The following is a 17,929-nucleotide window of genomic DNA, read 5'->3' on the forward strand; positions in this document are numbered from 1 at the left end:
CCCCGACCTCATATCTCTACAATAAAGACGAAGATAGCATAACATAACTCACTAGAAGAGAGTACCACATGAGCTAAAACTGAAAAGAAGGGTACGTTCATATAAGTAAATAAACGCAACGCAACGACACACCTTCACAGCAACAACGCCCAACAAACAAACATGCACACGTTTCAAGCCTCTTAGCTCCAGTTACTCCAGTTCAAGCCTCTTAGCTCCAGTTACTCCAGCAATGATGCACGGAGCTCGTTCATATATTCAAAGAGTGGGGATCGACGTTTTATGTAAATGAGTTGTGTATGCTTGAAAGGCACCAGGAAACGTTTTACTGCAATTTCGCTCTCAATCGGAACCATTTTACGCAGCTGGGTAGCCCGCCCACATGTACGAGTAATTTAGTCCATTCGCAATCATGGTACGATCAACGTTGCATCAGAATGATGCCTTGGAATCCATATTGCTAGCGGTCCTGTCACAACTTTGATCTTTGGGAGCGTAATCTGCAAGGGAGGATAGATTAGGATCAACACAGGAGTACTTGAGAGCAGTGGAAGGGCAGATGCAGGCCCTAGGTGCAGATGTGTGTGAGGGGCAGGGGCTGAGGGCAGGGAAAGAGGGAGCATCCTCTAATTCTTTGCTTGATCCAATCTCATGGTCGCTCTCTCATTGTATAGAGAATCTTTTACAAAACTGACTCTTGACTCCATTTCTAACAAGAACTGGCCTATGGCCTATTTAACACGGACTAACATGTAGCTTTCGTCTCAATAGCAATTATACCTAAACAAGGTTGCAGTAGGAACTCCCCCATCAGTAGGAATTCTACTTGATGAAACGTTCCATCTTCAGCGGCTCCATCTTGTATTGGTGTTACCTCTGAACTAGGCTGCAGAGGCACCTAGCAGCGCCACAATGATTAGATGTCTGCCCCCACAAAACAGATCCACACTAGAAGAGTGTGTGTTAATGTCATTCCGCATATTTTCTTCAATGGGGTGAATTAGTCGATTCTATTGACAAAACCAAAGAAGTTTTTTAGTTTAATTTCTAGTCCTAAAAATGATAGAAAATGTTTCATACCCAATTCCAACTGGTAGCTATTCTTATCTGGGCCTACAACATGCTAATCAAACAGATGTCACGTGGATGAATGATCCATCATGGCATCTACTGAGTAATGCTATACCCAGCCTACCACCCGATGAGTGACCTTAATAGTGTACAGAAACACACATGAGGGACATTTTGCAAACAAAGATAAAAAGAACATCCATATTGAATATCTATATTAATTTCTATACCATACACCCATGGTCTTCGTCTTTTGAACATGACATGCATATATACAAATATACTGTCAGCACTGAAGCAAACCATACTACTGATTGCCTCATTTTCCCTTACCAAATCCTGTTAGTCATTACAACCAGCCAACAGCTAAATGGACCTATGTCACATTCATTTCTTCTGGATATACAACTTTATTCAGGGCAAGCATTTTAATTAACAACAAATGAGTACACATACCATCATGCTCAAGCCCAAGCTGCTCCAGCATATTTACAAACAACCTAAAATCAATGAGTAATGTATCAAAGTTTCCAAAAACAGAAACATATTTCTTCTACCCTACATTTTGCTATTTCGAAAAAACTTACTATTTTGTATGCCTATTTTAGCCAAGAAATATAAGCCAAAATCAGGACATGGATGACTTTAGTAGCATGGAGGGAGTTATCTCAGTTTTGTGATGGCACTGAACATATTCTTGTTTTGGAACGTATGCTAATACAAATAACTATTTTTGTAATATATACCATGTCCTGTAAGCTTTGTACGACATAATTTTTACCGGGGCTCTGAAGTCGGTGCCCATGTGAGCCCCAGCCCACGAAGAGCACGTAGAGCCACCAAATCAGTTTGTAAACAGCCAGGAAAATTTTGTTGCTCCTTAGAACACCAATGTTATTCTAAAAGTGCTTCATAAGAAAACCTTCTCTGTAGTGACTCTTGCCACTATCTAAAAGCCCATTAGTCAAGCCTTAATGGTGTAATGGACAGATAAAGCAACAGTTGGAATTGGAGTGATCCATTAGCTGAAAACAAATGACAACACCTCAAAGAAGCAGCAGTGACTAGTTGGTGATGTAAACTTCAGTCCAAACAAAAACACTATGAGCAGATACGTGAGAGAAAAGAGGCAGCTAATCTTTCAATACTCCGGTGACCAATCTGTAAAAGAAATTCCAACTAAAGCATAACCTTGAGTCGTGTGGCAGGGATAAGTACTGGCGAGCAGGCATGAGCAATAAGGCAATAAGACAATCTAGTTCCTTCGTACCACATATCCAAAATTTGAACATGGATTGTAATTGATTCCTAAAAAAAACATGAATTGTTTTGTAGCAATCAGATAACTAGTTGTTAAATTGCTGAGACTAAGAACTAAGAGTGTTTGCACAATGGACAGTAACTAATGGGTAGGATCTGCATTGTTACCATCTGAACATGTACTACACTGAAGGATACAACAAGTCTTCAATATCTTAAAATGCCAAAGTTGGACTTGGGAGGCAACCTCCCCGGCACAAGCTGCGTCATACATATCAGCGAGCTCAGAGACACTGTCCTTCTGAAAATCAATGAACTTTGATTTCTTAGTCTCCTCAGAACGAGCAATTAATGAGTAAAACTGAAGTTGCAACAATCCATCTATTGGCAGGACCTTTCATGATACCGGGAACCAGACACTTCTTCATGCAGTACATGGACTGTACAGACTTTTTATCAATTCACAGTGCACTCTGACTCCGAACCGATCTCACCGATCAAAAAATCAGTCTTGGGGTGACAAAACTCCTCGGATAATCTCAAAATGAACGGATTCTCGCACACCACAGTTTCAGTGTTATAGCCAAGCACTTCCTTTTGGTGCTTTCCCACGACATGCAGAGGCATACTCATCAACTAGGCCTGGAACACTATCCTTATAAGGATCCACAAAATTCTGCACAAAGTTCTTCTCAGCCAGCGATGCCATGCTATAATAGTCCAATTCCACGTCCAGTAATCCCTTCTGCCTGAGAAGCTTAAGCAGGGAGTACCGGGGCAACAATCGCCTCTCAACGCTATACATGATCAGCGCTGGCCTTCGAGCAATGTACGAAGCCTGCAGACCGACATCCTTCATTAAGAACCCCACAGATCGCTGGATCTTTTTATCAGATAAAGCCAGGACAAGTGCCGCCTTCTTGGCGATCTTCACCAAATCATCCTGTGAAAACCCCAGCGCATGTAAAAATTGTATTTTCCTGGCGAGAACGTCCTTGCTCTTGAAGGCGAGTGCAGCGAGTGCACGGCAGAACATCCATGAGCATCGCTGCACGCCTAACTCCTCGACCCGCGCCACGGCGTCCACGAGAAACTTGGGTTTCACGGTGAACAACCGACAGGAGTACAAGCTTAAACCTGCAATATCACGAGCACTTATCCCACATTCTTGGAGGATGGTCAGGCTCGGCTTGATCACCTTCTCGAGGCTGGCACTGAGGAGCTCGCGGTTTGACTTTGCGAGAAAGAGCAGCTTGGGGTAGGAGTCGAAGATCCGGACCCAGAACAGGAGGTTGCCGCGGAGAGCGCCCGTGCGGCGGATCGAGAGGATGGCCACGATCTGCGAAGGCGAGAAGCCGAGTTCGCTAAGCTCGGCGAAGCGGGGGGCGAGGACCATCCCCACGCTGGCGTACAGGAGGGACGGGTCGGCGACCACGGCGGCGGCGATGTCGGAGCGGGGGACGCCGTGGCCCAAGAGAAAGGCCACCGTGGCCTCGGGCTTGGAGAGGGAGGTGAGGTTGGAGAGCCTTCTGGAGGCCTTGAGGGCTTGTGCTCGGGTGAGGCCGCAGTCGGCGACGAGGAAGTCCTTGGCGGAGAAAGGTTTGGGGGAGATGGATGCGGTGGTGGAGAGGAGGCAGTGGAGGGGAACGAGGTGGGAGGCGGGGAGATGGGATGGTGGGTAGCGGAGGAGGAGAGGAAGGACGCGCGTTCGGAGGTGGTGGATCATGGCGTGGCGGCGGCGCCGGCGGCGGTCAGCGGAAACGTACGCGGCGGCAGGGCAGCGGAACGTGGGTACAAATTTTTTTTTTTGAGGGAAGGGTACAATTGTACACATGCTATGGATCAAAGGCCGGCCCATATCTGTACTGGGGTAGATATCCACTTATCCAGTGCTCTGGCATGCTCCAAATTTTCAAAAATCACATGTAAGTGTTTCAAAATTCCCCTAAAAAACCTTCAAAAAAATTCCCCTAAAAACATGTAACGAGTGTTCAGAAACTCCGAAAACATTTGTGGATGTTGACATCACATTTTGATTTTTGATTTGAAATTTTTGGGGATTGTACATACAACTAGTGTATTTCGAATTTTGATTTGAAACTTTTAGGAATTGTACACTCATGTGATGTGCACATCCACAATTGTTTTCAGAATTTTTTGAAACGTATAAATGTGCATTTTGAAAACTGGTAGCATGGGAGCACCAAAGAGATGGGAGCACCTGATATTCTCCCATCTATACTGGATCTATGTATACAGGCCTGATCTCTGGGCTGCATGTCCTAAGAGCATCTCCAGCCGTTGGCCCCCAGGGGGGCGCCTAAAATCGCCGCCTGGGGTGAGCCGGCGCAAAAAATCGGCCTAGGGGTGAGCCGGCGCAAAATATCGGCCTGGGGGCGAGTTGGTCCCCAGCCGCCGGCCCCAGGGCCGCCCCCAGGCGCGTTCAAAAAAGAAAAATATATAGCAAATTCCGGCAAAGTTCGGCGCAGTTCGGCTAAACACGACTAAATTTCGGCAAACTTGGCCATATATTAGACATGTTCATGGATTTTCATTACATAGCAAATATATATACAATCTAAAAAAGAAACTGGCTAAACGCCGAGTAGTCGCCGTCGTCGCCGCCATCCTCACCGCCGTCGTCATCGTCGGCCTTCTCCTCCTTGACGCGGGCGTCCCTGCTGGACCCCTGCCCGGCCTCGCCATGGCGGCTGGTGGCGGCGGGGGCGCGTCGTCGTCGTCGCTGTCGTCGATGACGACGACTCCTCCTTCGTCGCGGCCCCGGCGGCGCACTGGCGCTCCCTCGCCATCTTCAGGGAGTCCTGGCGTGCCCATTCCAGGGCCGCGTCGTCGTCGAGCTCCACGTCGCCGTGCTCCGTCTTCACGGCGGGAAGTCCCGGCTCCGTCTTCGCCGGCGCGAGCCCTGGCTCCGTCTTTGGCTTGACGAAGCGCGGAGGAGGAGCCCACGAGGAGGCGCGCCGACCGCCCTCGTTGATGACGATGCCGGCGCTGCGAGTGTGCCGGCCGAGCGGCGTCTCCGCCGCGGGCTCGGCCTTGACGCCGAGCAGCGCCGGAGAGTCGGAGGAGTGGGAAGAAGAGCGCGAGGAGGAAGAAGAGGAGGAGCCGAACCTCCTTGGCATCCATTGCCCGTCGCGTCGGCGGTGGGCCGGGGCGGCCACCCTCGCCGGGGGGTATGCCAACGGCGGGTTGTTGCCGCCCTCGAGGTGCGTCAGCACGCCCTCGAGTGTGCGGCCAGGGACGCCTCACCACAGGTGGCGCCCCTCGCTGTTCTTCAGGCCGCCCACCACCGGCGCCCCGTTGGTGGACGCCAGCCTCTGCTGCTGGCGGCGCTCGAAGTACGCCGCCCACGCCGCGTGGTTGTCGGCGGCGTACTGGGGGAGGGCGAGCTGGTCGTCGGTGAGGGAGGCGCGCACGACCTCTACCACGCCGGCGAAGTAGGAGGGGCGCGCCACGGCGTCGGGCAACGGGGGAATGGGCACTCCCCCGTTGCCGACCCTCCACCCCGTCGGCCTGGCGCGCATGTCCGACGGCGCCGGGATGTTGGCCTCGAACAGGAGCCACGACTCCTGTTCGCGGAGCGAGTGGCGGGCGAAGCCGTTGGCCGCCGCCTCGTCTCCGGGGAAACGTTCGGCCATCGGGAGAGGGAGAGGGAGAGGGAGGGCTCGGCGGCGGCACTCGGGAGAGGTAGGGCTGGTGTGGCCAGAGGCGAGGGAGGCCACCGGCTTATATAGCCGCGCCCATGTGTACGCATGCGAGGGAGGGGAGGCGTCAGCGCGCCGCCCCGTGACGCGCCGCCGTGAGGAATCAATGGCAAGGCTGACTGGCGGCAGCCTTGCCATTGATTCCCCGCGGGAAACCGAGGCGTTGGGGGAAGACGAGGCGCGGTGTCGCTGACGCGGCTGGCCCGCGGCTCTTTCACGCCAAAACCGCTCGCCCTGGCACCCCCAGGCGCCCCCCAGCGCGCCGGGTTCGGCCTAGGTCCGCCGGCAGTGATTTCGGCCCAGGCCGGCGAAAATCGGGCTCCTGGGGGCGCGACTGGGCTGTTTTTTCGGCGCCGGCGCGAAAAAATCGTCTGCGGAGGCCTTTCTGAGGGCACGGCTGGAGATGCTCTATGATCAGTTGACTTTTCTCAATATTCATGAGGTTAGAAGTAGCAATTTTAAATATCATTATTTTGCTAAGCATGCTTTAACATTAGATGTTGGCTGCCACATTTGGTTGGGGGTGCCACATGATCTTGTAATGATGCCTATGAACATTGCTCAACAATAAAGTGTGCCAAAGTTTCCACAAAAAATGACTTTTCTCAAAAGGGAAAAATGGTCGGTCGACTTGGCACTATAGCTACCCGCAAAAAAAGACTTAGCACTATAGCAGTGGAATACTTTACCTCCCCATGATTCTCGAAAGAAATTGAATTTTGCCGTGGAGTTTAACAATGGTTGCCAACTAAAGAACCAGCTTATATTTCTTAGAGACTTTTATTTGAATCGGTGTTCAAAGCTAAAACAATTTTGTAGTGTTTGTGAAATAGTGTTTTCCACAATATAAGCCTTGAAATGTGAACATATATCGAAACATTTTCATTTTGCTCACGCAAGTTGCACATATAATTGAAATGAGACTAAAAAACTATTTATACACTCCTACATGAACCAAACTTGGATGATACAATTGTACACCCAATCCTACGCCTTAGATAAGATAGATGACTTTAGACAAAGTCCATTATCCCAGGAACTTTTGGAGAATCAATACGAAGTATTTTCTCATAGTCAAAATCGTTGTTGAAAATGCCACAAAGAGGCGGATGTGGTGTCTCTTTAGAGTTGTAATCAGGGTGCAACATGGTGGTGGTTAAATCAAATTGTTTAAAAGTCATAACAACAATGAATGATGTTGGACGTTCGGCTGGTGTGGCGGCAACAATCTTAGATGACTACTATCATCTATCATGTGGTTTCCTCATATTTTGAGCATTGTCCTACAGTCCTAGGGAGGCCAACTGTGCAGCTTATGAATTTTCAAAAATGGTTACAAGTTCTATTTGAGCGGGGGATTGCATGAAGCTCCTAGGGTTATACCCCCCCCCCCCCTCTTTAACAATGATGTAATGATTATCACCAATCAAAAAAAAGAGGATTGAGATGTCAAAAGGGCGATTAATGATTGGAAGGCGGTTTAAATCAAAGACCCAGAACAAAATTTCTCAACATACAAAACTGAAAACATATTTAATTTTCTTACGTCAGTACTTCATTTGTCGCATCATGTATCTTCCTCAAATATGTTACCTACATTTCCAAGTACGAGCAAGACATATATGCAAATGATTGGAATAGAAATACATTTAGTTGAGTTCTACATTTAACTCCAATGTCACATGCATCTGCTCTTGAGTATGCATGAGCTACCAATAGACCCTGCTTGGCCACTCCCATTTCTTAGGTCTATTTGATTCAAATGATTCTTATAGGAATATTGAAAGGTCAAAACCAATACAGATATTTTCAACATGGATGGTTTGGTTTGTCGCATCAAATTCTATAAAAAAAACTAAGGATTTGTTTACACTATGTAAATGCTTGGTCTGAGGTTAAATTTTACTTACCATTGTTTGCGCTAAGCCAAAAATTGGCTAGTAATTGTTTGGTTACCAAATTGCCCAGTCTCTCAATATAATTTGCCCGCTTTTGGGAAGTTTTGACATTTCCAACTATCAATATGCCAAAAAATGGCTACCCAATTTTGGTAGAAAATCAGGCATACCCTATACTCAAAGGAGTTTGTCCATTCTCTCAAAACTTTTAGGAAATGCCTTTGTTTTTCATGTTATGCAAACAAACAAAATCTTGTAGGGTTTTTGGTTTATATGAGTATGACATTGTGATCATGAGTTTTTCTTCTCATTCGTGCACTTTTTTGGAATTATGTGAATCGGAGAGGCCTTGAAATGAAATACTAGGTAATTCAAGTTGCCCGGAAAAGTATATTCCCATATCAATGATGTAAACTTAAGGTGCATACAATCACACGTAAATGTGGTAAAATGTTACCTCAAAATCATATGATTGCATATTTTAGGAAATGGAATTCCAGAGCTACAATGACATATACTCTCTCCATTTGGAAAAAAGTGGTGTGGTTTTAGTTCAAATTTGAACTAAAACAACACCACTTATTTTCGAACAGAGGGAGTATTTGGTTATTGTGGGAATATATGACTAACATTGGCTACAACCATAGTATTAGTGCCCCTATCGTTACATATACCCCAAATTTCAAGAACTATACAAAACATACCCAATAAAGCCATAAAGGGGTACAATGGAATTAACACATGAACAAAAAAATAGATCAACTAAAGACAAAAGGATCGTTTCCATAGTTCAAACCAATGATGCATAGTTGTTGTAAATCATAGACTCCTTTGATGTTCATACTCACATAGGTGTTTGGGCTCCCAAATTGTTTTTTCTCATTTGATACAATTATTTCCAGTCAATCTGTAAGTCCTAAATGTCCATTTTGTAGTACAAACACAACAATTACCTATACTTTCTAGATTGTGGATTAAAAATATGCACCGTCTAATTTGACCACATAATCAACGACCATCCTTTTTGAAGGGTAAGGAAGCATAAAAAAATCCTACGAACACCGAAGATCTAATCTAGGACATGCAAGGCAACGAGAGGGGAGTGTGTATACATACCCTTGTAGACCGAAAGCGGAAGCGTATATAATGTGGTTGATGTATTCGTACTCTTCACGATCCAATCATGATCCAATCCGATCTAGTGCCGAACGGACGACACCTCCGAGATTAGCACACGTTCAGATCGATGGCGTTCGCTCCTTGATCCAGCAAGCAAGGGAGAGGAGGCAGATGAGATCGGAACCAGCACGGCGGTATGGTGGTGGTGGCAGCGAAATTCCGGCACGGCTTCATCAAGCACGTACCGGAGAAACGTGGGAGGAGTTGGGAGAGGCAATGGGCAAGGGTGAAGGGTTGGCTGCCCCGATGCGCCTCCCCCCTCTATATATAAGCTAGGGGAAGGGGAGGGCGTCCAAAACCCTCCTAGGGCTGGCCACATGTGAGAAATCCCTTTAAACTTGGAGATAACATCTTATCTCTAGATTCAACCCTTTAAATTTAGAGATAAGACCGTATCTCTAGATTTAAACGACATACGCCTTCAGGAATGGTGCAGCAGCCCATGTGGGCTGTAGCCCCACCCCTCGGTCCATGTGGGCCCTTCCCGGGTCATTGGGCCTCACGGTGGAACCCCGGGAACCTTCTAGAACCTTCCCGGTACTCTACCGAAAATTCCCGAACTTTTTCGGAACCCTGAATATGACTTCCCATATATAAATCTTTACCTCCGGACCATTCCAGAGCTCCTCAAGATGTCCTGGATCACATATGAGACTCTGAACTACTTTCAGACTTTCCACTATTAATATCTCAACATTACCCTAGCGCTACCGAACATTAAGTGTGTGACCCTACGGGTTCGGGAGTCATATAAACATGACTGAGACACCTCTCGCGTCAATAACCAATAGCGGGACCTAGATGCCCATATAGATTCCTACGTATTCCTATGTATTCCACAAAGATCTTTATCGGTTGAACCACGATGTCGAGGATTCAAATAACCCCGTATGCAATTCCCTTTGTCCGGTGATATATTACTTGCTCGAGATTCGATCATCGGTATCTCCATACCTAGTTCAATCTCGTTACCGGCAAGTCTCTTTACTCGTTCCGTAATACAAGATCCTGTGACTAAACTCATGAGTCACATGAAGCTTCTTGTGATTTTGTATTACCGAGAGAGCCTAGAGATATCTCTCTGTCACACAAAGCTACAAATCCCAATCTTGATCCATGCAACCCAACAGACACCTTTGGAGATACCTGTAGAGCAATTTATGATCACCCAGTTACGAAGTGACGTTTGATAGCACACAAAGTATTCCCCAGGTATTCGGGAGTGGCATGATCTCATGCCTGAGGAACGGATACTTGACATGAAGAAAGCTATAGCAAATAACTAAGCGATACGATCTGTTGCTAAGCTTATAGTTGGGTCTGTCCATCACATCATTCTCCTAATGATGTGATCCCATTATAAAATGACAACTCTTGTCTATGGTTAGTAAACATTAACCATCTTTGATCAACGAGCTAGTCCAGTAGAGGCCTACTAGGGACACATTGTTGTTTATGTATTCACACATGTATATAAGTTTTCGGTCAATACAATTCTAGCATGAATAATAAACATTTATCATGAACAAGGAAATATGATAGTAACCAATTTATTATTGCCTCTAGGGAATATTTCCAACACTTTTGTAATCCACTCATTTTTATTAGGTTCTTCTTGGAATCAGAATCATTGTCATGGGCATGGGCCCAACCCCGAGCTCAAGCAATGGACAGATTAGTGGTCATGCCAATGGTAGCATGCAATACCACAACACAACAATGTCATATAATCAAATAAAGAGATTAGATCTTATTTAAGGTGTTAAATACAGAGATAGAAATAGTTAGAAAACTAGAGATAGCTAGGGACAGGTCTAGTTTCTTACAATTCAAGAATATTTCTTGTATGTTAGGACTAGTTTCTTAGGGATCAATTCAAAAGTATTTTCAATAAAATAGTCACCATGCATTGATTTATAATTAAGCAACGAGTTGGTCAGAAGACACAAACTAAAGCATGGGAGCCTCTTTGAATCACGCTTATGATCAACCTACGGCTAGATGTGATTAAGCATCATATCCCTGGTCTTTGGATCTTATCAACTTTAGATATGACAATCCTCATGTAGGTGAAGTCGTATCAAAGGCATGTGAGCCTATGACACAAAATTTCTTTCACAATAATACGCAAAGATGGCAAATCAAATCTGGCTACAAGAGAGTACTACATGTGTTGAAATTTAATAAGCGTGCATCCACGCAAGCCAATACATGCAATGCAATGTACTATCTTCACTTCATGCAATAATGCGCAACACAAAAACATGTGTCCATCCAAGCCTCTCAGTTCCACATACTCTAGTGATGTGGAACAGAGATCAGAGAGTAGATACATAACTTGCTAGGCTTGAAAGGAATCAAGAATCATTTTATTACTTGAGCACTTCTAGGGATGTCATCACCTAGTCCCATCAGGCTAGGCGTCATATCCATACTCACTACCCGGATTTTCTTGCCTTACATCAAATTGATTTCAAAGGACTCCAGAATGCTAGTCGTGTCCATGGAATCCACACCCATTTTGATTACCAAAGTTTTCCTTGATGTTGCCATCCCTATGACCGATGAGCTAAGTTCCTCGTGGTGTGATCATGGTACTGTCACTACAGTAGGCATCACTGTTGTACCATAATTTAGATGGCCTCGTCTTGACATAATAGAGTTGAGAAGGAGATTCATTAGTAACTTTTTTAGATCATTTATTATTGATAATCAAATGTAAGAGAATGCCTATCATTAACAACAACTTAAAATTCTAGATTTGTTAAGCTGATAGGCATAAATCTCGAGAGAACATTCTATGAAGTGGCATATGCACAAATATACTCCTAGATCTTTTTAGTGGTTTCAGTATATGATACGTCTCCAACGTATCTATAATTTATGAAGTATTCATGCTGTTATTTTATCATTCTTGGATTTTACAATCATTTAATAGCAACTTTATATCATTTTTTGGGACTAACCTATTGACCCAGTGCCCAGTGCCAGTTGTTGTTTTTTGCTTGTTTTTTACATCGCGGGAAATCATTATCAAACGGAATCCAAACACCGCGAAACTTTTTGTGCATTTTTTATGGGCCAGATCAGCACCTGGGGGGTGCCCCGAGGGGGGCACAACCCACCAGGGCGCGCCAGGCTCCCCTGGCACACCCAGGTGGGTTATTCCCACCTCGGTGGCCTCCCGCACCCCCTCTTGCACTATAAATTCCCAAATATTCTGAAACCCTCTGGGGTTAACCTAGATCAGAAGTTCCGCCGCCGCAAGCCTCTATAGCCACCAAAAACCAATCTAGACCCGTTCCGGCACCCTGGCGGAGGGGGGAATCATCTCCGGTGGCCATCTTCATCATCCCAGCGGCCACCACGATGAGGAGGGAGTAGTCCACCCTCGGGGCTGAGGCTTTGTACCAGTAGCTATGTGATAAATCTCTCTCTCTCTCTCTCTCGTGATCTATGTCATGAGCTTTGTTAATATAGTCGGATCATATGATGTTTCTCCCCTCTATACTCTTGTTGTGATGAATTGAATCTTTACCCTTTGAAGTTTTGTCATGCCGGATTGAATATTCAGATTTGAGATCACATGATGTATGTCTTGCAGTATGAATACTTGAGGTGACATTGGGGTATCTTATTGATTCACTTGATATACGTTATGGCACTCAACTTGCGGATTCCCGCGGTGATATTGGGGTAATCTATGCATAGGGGTTGATGCACGTTTTTATTATCTTCTCTCCGATAGAAACTTTGGGGTCTCCTTGTAGTTCTTTGTGTCGATTGAGTATTATGAATATGAATTTGCTTTGGTGTTATTCTAGTACGTACTCTTGAATAGATTGAACGGAAAGAATAGCTTTGAGGTGGTTTCATACCCTACAAACAATTCCAATCTTTTGTTCTCCGCTAATAGGAACTCGGGAGTGATTCTTTATTGTACTTTGAGGGATAATCATATGATCCAACTATGTTAGCACTGTTGAGAGATTGCACTAGTGAAAGTACGGACCCTAGGCCTTGTTTTTAAGCATTGCAATACGGTTTTTGTGCCCGTTTACTATTTGCTAGCTTGCTGTTTTTATTTATTCAGATTATAAAAATATATTTCTACCATCCATATTACACTTTTATCACCCTCTCTTCGCCGAACTAGTACACCTATACAATTTTCCATTGTATTGGGTGTGTTAGGGACACAAGAGATTTCTTGTATTTGATTGCAGGGTCGTTTGAGAGAGACCATCTTCATCCTACACCTCTCACAGATTGATAAACCTTAGGTCATCCACTTGAGGGAAAATTGCTACGTACTGTCCTACAAAACTCTGCGCTTGGAGGCCCAACACGTGTCTACAAGAATAAAGTTGCGTAGTAGACATCAGTATACCCTTAGATCCACTATTGTGCTTTCATCTTCGATATAAGAGATTTTCATAATATAGTCGACCGGGATCCTCAAGCTTCATGCAAAGTGGAGACCTATAACAAATGCATTAAACTACATAGAATTTTTTTTTGACAGGTTGAGCTATGGAGACTTTGCCCAGTCCTACATTGAAAAACCAACACCTGAGTAATCCATGGAAACCTAAAACCAGGAATAACTCTATAAAAACATAAAACTTGTTGGAAAACAAGGTGAATGTTCATTTTTCAAATTGGATTTGGACTATTCATCCACCACATAATTTGTTTATTTTGCAAACGTCACACATGGCTTGGAAGGAAACAAGCTTATAATGATAAATATTTTTATGCCTGCCCCAAGTTTTTGACAGTTAGTAATTAGACACAAGCTGCCGACGTAAAGTCGTTGGTGCTGCCAAGAGATCACATAGGGCCATCTGGCAACCCTGCCTCATCTTAGCTGAAGTCCGCTTGCGGCGGTTCATGACATGTCATAGAGCATATAGGCAGGAATTGGCAGGAAGGCTTTGTTAGGGCCCGATCACCCGCCATCCGCTGCTGTGTGTGGTACTCGCCTCATGGACTGGGATGGTAGGGTTCGCCTGTGTTGCCCGATTGAAGTGGCTCATATAACACATTCAGCGATGGTATGCGTAAATGTAGGTTTATTTCAGTTTTTTTCTCTTTCCGAAAATTAGGCCCTTTGAGCTGTTACATGAGGGTGAGTAACATATCCCTAGTATCTGGATCTTTAACAGTTCTAGCACATGACAACCGACATGCGATCTTATTAAATGTGTGTGAGCCTATGACATATGGAAAAAGTATGGTTTTACAATAATGGCAGATAGCAACAGACAAGAAGAGAGTATTGCATGTGCTAAAAATGAAGAAGTGTACATTCACACTAGTCGATAAAATGCAATGTAGTGAAGCATCTCGCGACAACAATGACCAACATATAAACATGTGTCATGTCCAAGCCTCTTTATATTCGAGTTGGATAGTCCAGTGATGATGAATGGAGATCATTCTTATATGAAGAGAGTAGAGATTGATGGTAGCTGCAACTACATCGGTATTTCCCTGGAGAGGGAGGGATGATGTAGCACAACGACGGTAGGTATTTCCCTCAGTTATGAAACCAAGGCATCGAACCAGTAGGAGGACCAAGCAACACAACGTAAACATCACTTGCACACAAACAACAACACCTTGCAACCCGACGAGTTAAAGGGGTTGTCAATCCCTTCCGGGGTACGGCGCCTCAAGATAGGCAAGCGGACGTGAGGTAAATTGTAGTAGATTTTTTTAATATTTTTTGGTTTAATAGATCTGAATAAAAATGCAAAGGAAAAGTAGATCGCAAGGCAAATATATGAGGAAGAAGACCCGGGGGCAGTAGGTTTCACTAGTGGCTTCTCTCGAGAAAAATAGCAAACGGTGGGTAAACAAATTACTGTTGGGCAATTGATAGAGATTCAAATAATTATGACGATATCTAGGCAATGATCATTACATTGGCATTACGTCCAAGATTAGTAGACCGACTCCTGCCTGCATCTACTACTATTACTCCACACATCGACCGCTATCTGATAACCCACAAGTATAGGGGATCGCAATAGTTTTCGAGGGTAGAGTATTCAACCCAAATTTATTGATTCGACACAAGGGGAGCCAAAGAATATTCTCAAGTATTAGCAGCTGAGTTGTCAATTCAACCGCACCTGGAAGACTTAATATCTGCAGCAAAATATTTAGTAGCAAAGTAGTATGGAAGTAACGGTAACGGTGGCAAAAGTAATAGTAGCAGTTTTGTAGTTATCGTAATAGTGGCAACGGAAAAGTAACTAAGCAAAGATCAATATGTGAAAAGCTTGTAGGCAATGGATCAGTGATGGATAATTATGTGGGATGCGATTCCTCATGCAACAGTTATAACATAGGGTGACACAGAACTAGCTCCAGTTCATCAATGTAATGTAGGCATGTATTTCGAATATAGTCATACATGCTTATGGAAAAGAACTTGCATGACATCTTTTGTCCTACCCTCCCGTGGCAGCCGGGTCCTATTCGAAACTAAGGGATATTAAGGCCTCCTTTTAATAGAGTACCGGACCAAAGCATTAACACTTAGTGAAAACATGAACTCCTCAAACTACGGTCATCACCGGGAGTGGTCTCGATTATTGTCACTTCGGGGTTGCCGGATCATAACACATAGTAGGTGACTATTGACTTGCAAGATAGGATCAAGAACTCACATATATTCATGAAAACACAATAGGTTCAGATCTGAAATCATGGCACTCGGGCCCTAGTGACAAGCATTAAGCATAGCAAAGTGATAGCAACATCAATCTTAGAACATAATGGATACTAGGGATCAAACCCTAACAAAACTAACTTGATTACATGGTAAATCTCATCCAACCCATCACCGTCCAGCAAGCCTACGATGAGATTACTCACGCACGGCGGTGAGCATCATGAAATTGGTGATGGAGGAAGGTTGATGATGATGATGGTGACGGATTGCCCTCTCCGGAGCCCCGAACGGACTCCAGATCAGCCCTCCCGAGAGAGATTAGGGCTTGGCGGCGGCTCCGTATCATAAAACGCGATGAATCCTTCTCTCTGATTTTTTCTCCCCGAACGTGAATATATAGAGTTGGAGTTGACGTCGGTGGAGCCTCAGGGGGCCCACGAGGCAGGGGGCGCCCCCCAGGGGGGTGGGCACGCCCTCCACTCTCGTGGACAGGGTGTGGGCCCCCTGGTGTTGATTCTTTCGCCAGTATTTTTTATTGATTCCAAAAATATTCTCCGTGAAGTTTCAGGTCATTCCGAGAACTTTTATTTCTGCACAAAAATAACACCATGGCAATTCTGCTGAAAACAGTGTCAGTCCGGGTTAGTTCCATTCAAATCATGCAAGTTAGAGTCCAAAACAAGGGCAAAAGTGTTTGGAAAATTAGATACGTTGGAGACGTATCAACTCCCCCAAGCTTAAACCTTTGCTTGTCCTCAAGCAATTCGGTTGACAAACTGAAAGTGATAAAGAAAACTTTTACAAACTCTGTTTGCTCTTGTTGTTGTAAATATGTAAAGCCAGCATTCAGGTTTTCAACAAAGATTATGAACTAACCATATTCACAATAACACTTAGGTCTCATATTTACTCATATCAATGGCCTAATCAACTAGCGAGCAATAATAATAAATGTCTGATAACAACACTTTCTCAAAACAATCATAATATGATATAACAAGATGGTATCTCGCTAGCCCTTTCTGAGACCGCAAAACATAAATGCAGAGCACCCCTAAAGATCAAGGACTGACTAGACATTGTAATTCATGGTAAAAGAGATCCAGTCACAGTCATACTCAATGTAAACTAATAGTAATGCATGCAAATGACAGTGGTGCTCTCCAGCTAGTGCTTTTTAATAAGAGGGTGATGACTCAACATAAAAGTAAATAGATAGGCCCTTCGCAGAGGGAAGCGGGGATTTGTAGAGGTGCCAGAGCTCAAGTTTTGAAACAGAGATAAATAATATTTTGAGTGGTATACTTTCATTGTCAACATAACAGCCAAGAGATCTCGTTATCTTTGTGACACCCACGATGCTGCTATATCTCCCACGTGTCAAGGCACGACTTAGAGGCATAACCGCATGGTGGTTTTGTCGCAAGAAGGGTCATCTTCACACAATCCCATGTAATGAACAAGAAAGGGATAAAGAGTTGGCTTACAATCGCCACTTCACACAATACATTAATTAAACATGCATCATTCAGAGTACACACATAGACTGACTACGGTCAAAGCCAAAAGAAAAGAAGATAACCCAACTGCTAGATCCCCGATCGTCCCAACTGGGCTCCACTACTGATCAACCGGAAACGAAACATAGTGACATCCAAGGTCTTCATCGAACTCCCACTTGAGCTCGGTGGCATCACCTGCACTGGTCTCATCGGCACCTGCAACTGTTTTGGTAGTATTTGTGAGCCACGAGGACTCAGCAATCTCAAAACCTGCGAGATCAAGACTATTTAAGCTTATGGGTAGGATGGGGTAATGAGGTGGAGTTGCAGCAAGCACTAAGCAAATATGGTGGCTAACATACGCAAAAAAGAGCGGGAAGAGAAGCAACGCAACGGTCGAGAAGCTAGAAGTGATCAAGAAGTGATCCTGAAACTACTTACATTCATACATAACACAAACCGTGTTCACTTCCCGGACTCCGCCGAAAAGAGACCATCACGGCTACGCACGCGGTTGATGTGTTTTAATTAAGTCAAGTGTCAAGTTCTCTACAACCGGACATTAACAAATTCCCATCTGCCACATAACCGCGGGCATGGCTTTCGAAAGTT

At 44.7% G+C, this 17,929-nt stretch overlaps 1 protein-coding gene across 1 annotated transcript; it reads right to left on the bottom strand.

The window, feature by feature from the left end:
* Positions 1–2,302: 2,302 nt before the first annotated feature.
* LOC109764372 (transcription termination factor MTERF15, mitochondrial) lies at positions 2,303–4,181 on the bottom strand. Its single transcript, XM_020323209.4, has 2 exons — positions 2,726–4,181; positions 2,303–2,632 (listed from the first exon to the last, which is right to left on the bottom strand). Exon 1 carries the CDS (start codon positions 4,163–4,165, stop codon positions 2,909–2,911), a length of 1,257 nt encoding a protein of 418 aa, XP_020178798.2. The 5' UTR covers positions 4,166–4,181; the 3' UTR covers positions 2,303–2,632; positions 2,726–2,908.
* Positions 4,182–17,929: the final 13,748 nt, after the last annotated feature.

The sequence above is a fragment of the Aegilops tauschii genome, chromosome 7 (assembly GCF_002575655.3).
Source record: "Aegilops tauschii subsp. strangulata cultivar AL8/78 chromosome 7, Aet v6.0, whole genome shotgun sequence".
NCBI classification, from domain to species: Eukaryota; Viridiplantae; Streptophyta; class Magnoliopsida; order Poales; family Poaceae; genus Aegilops; species Aegilops tauschii.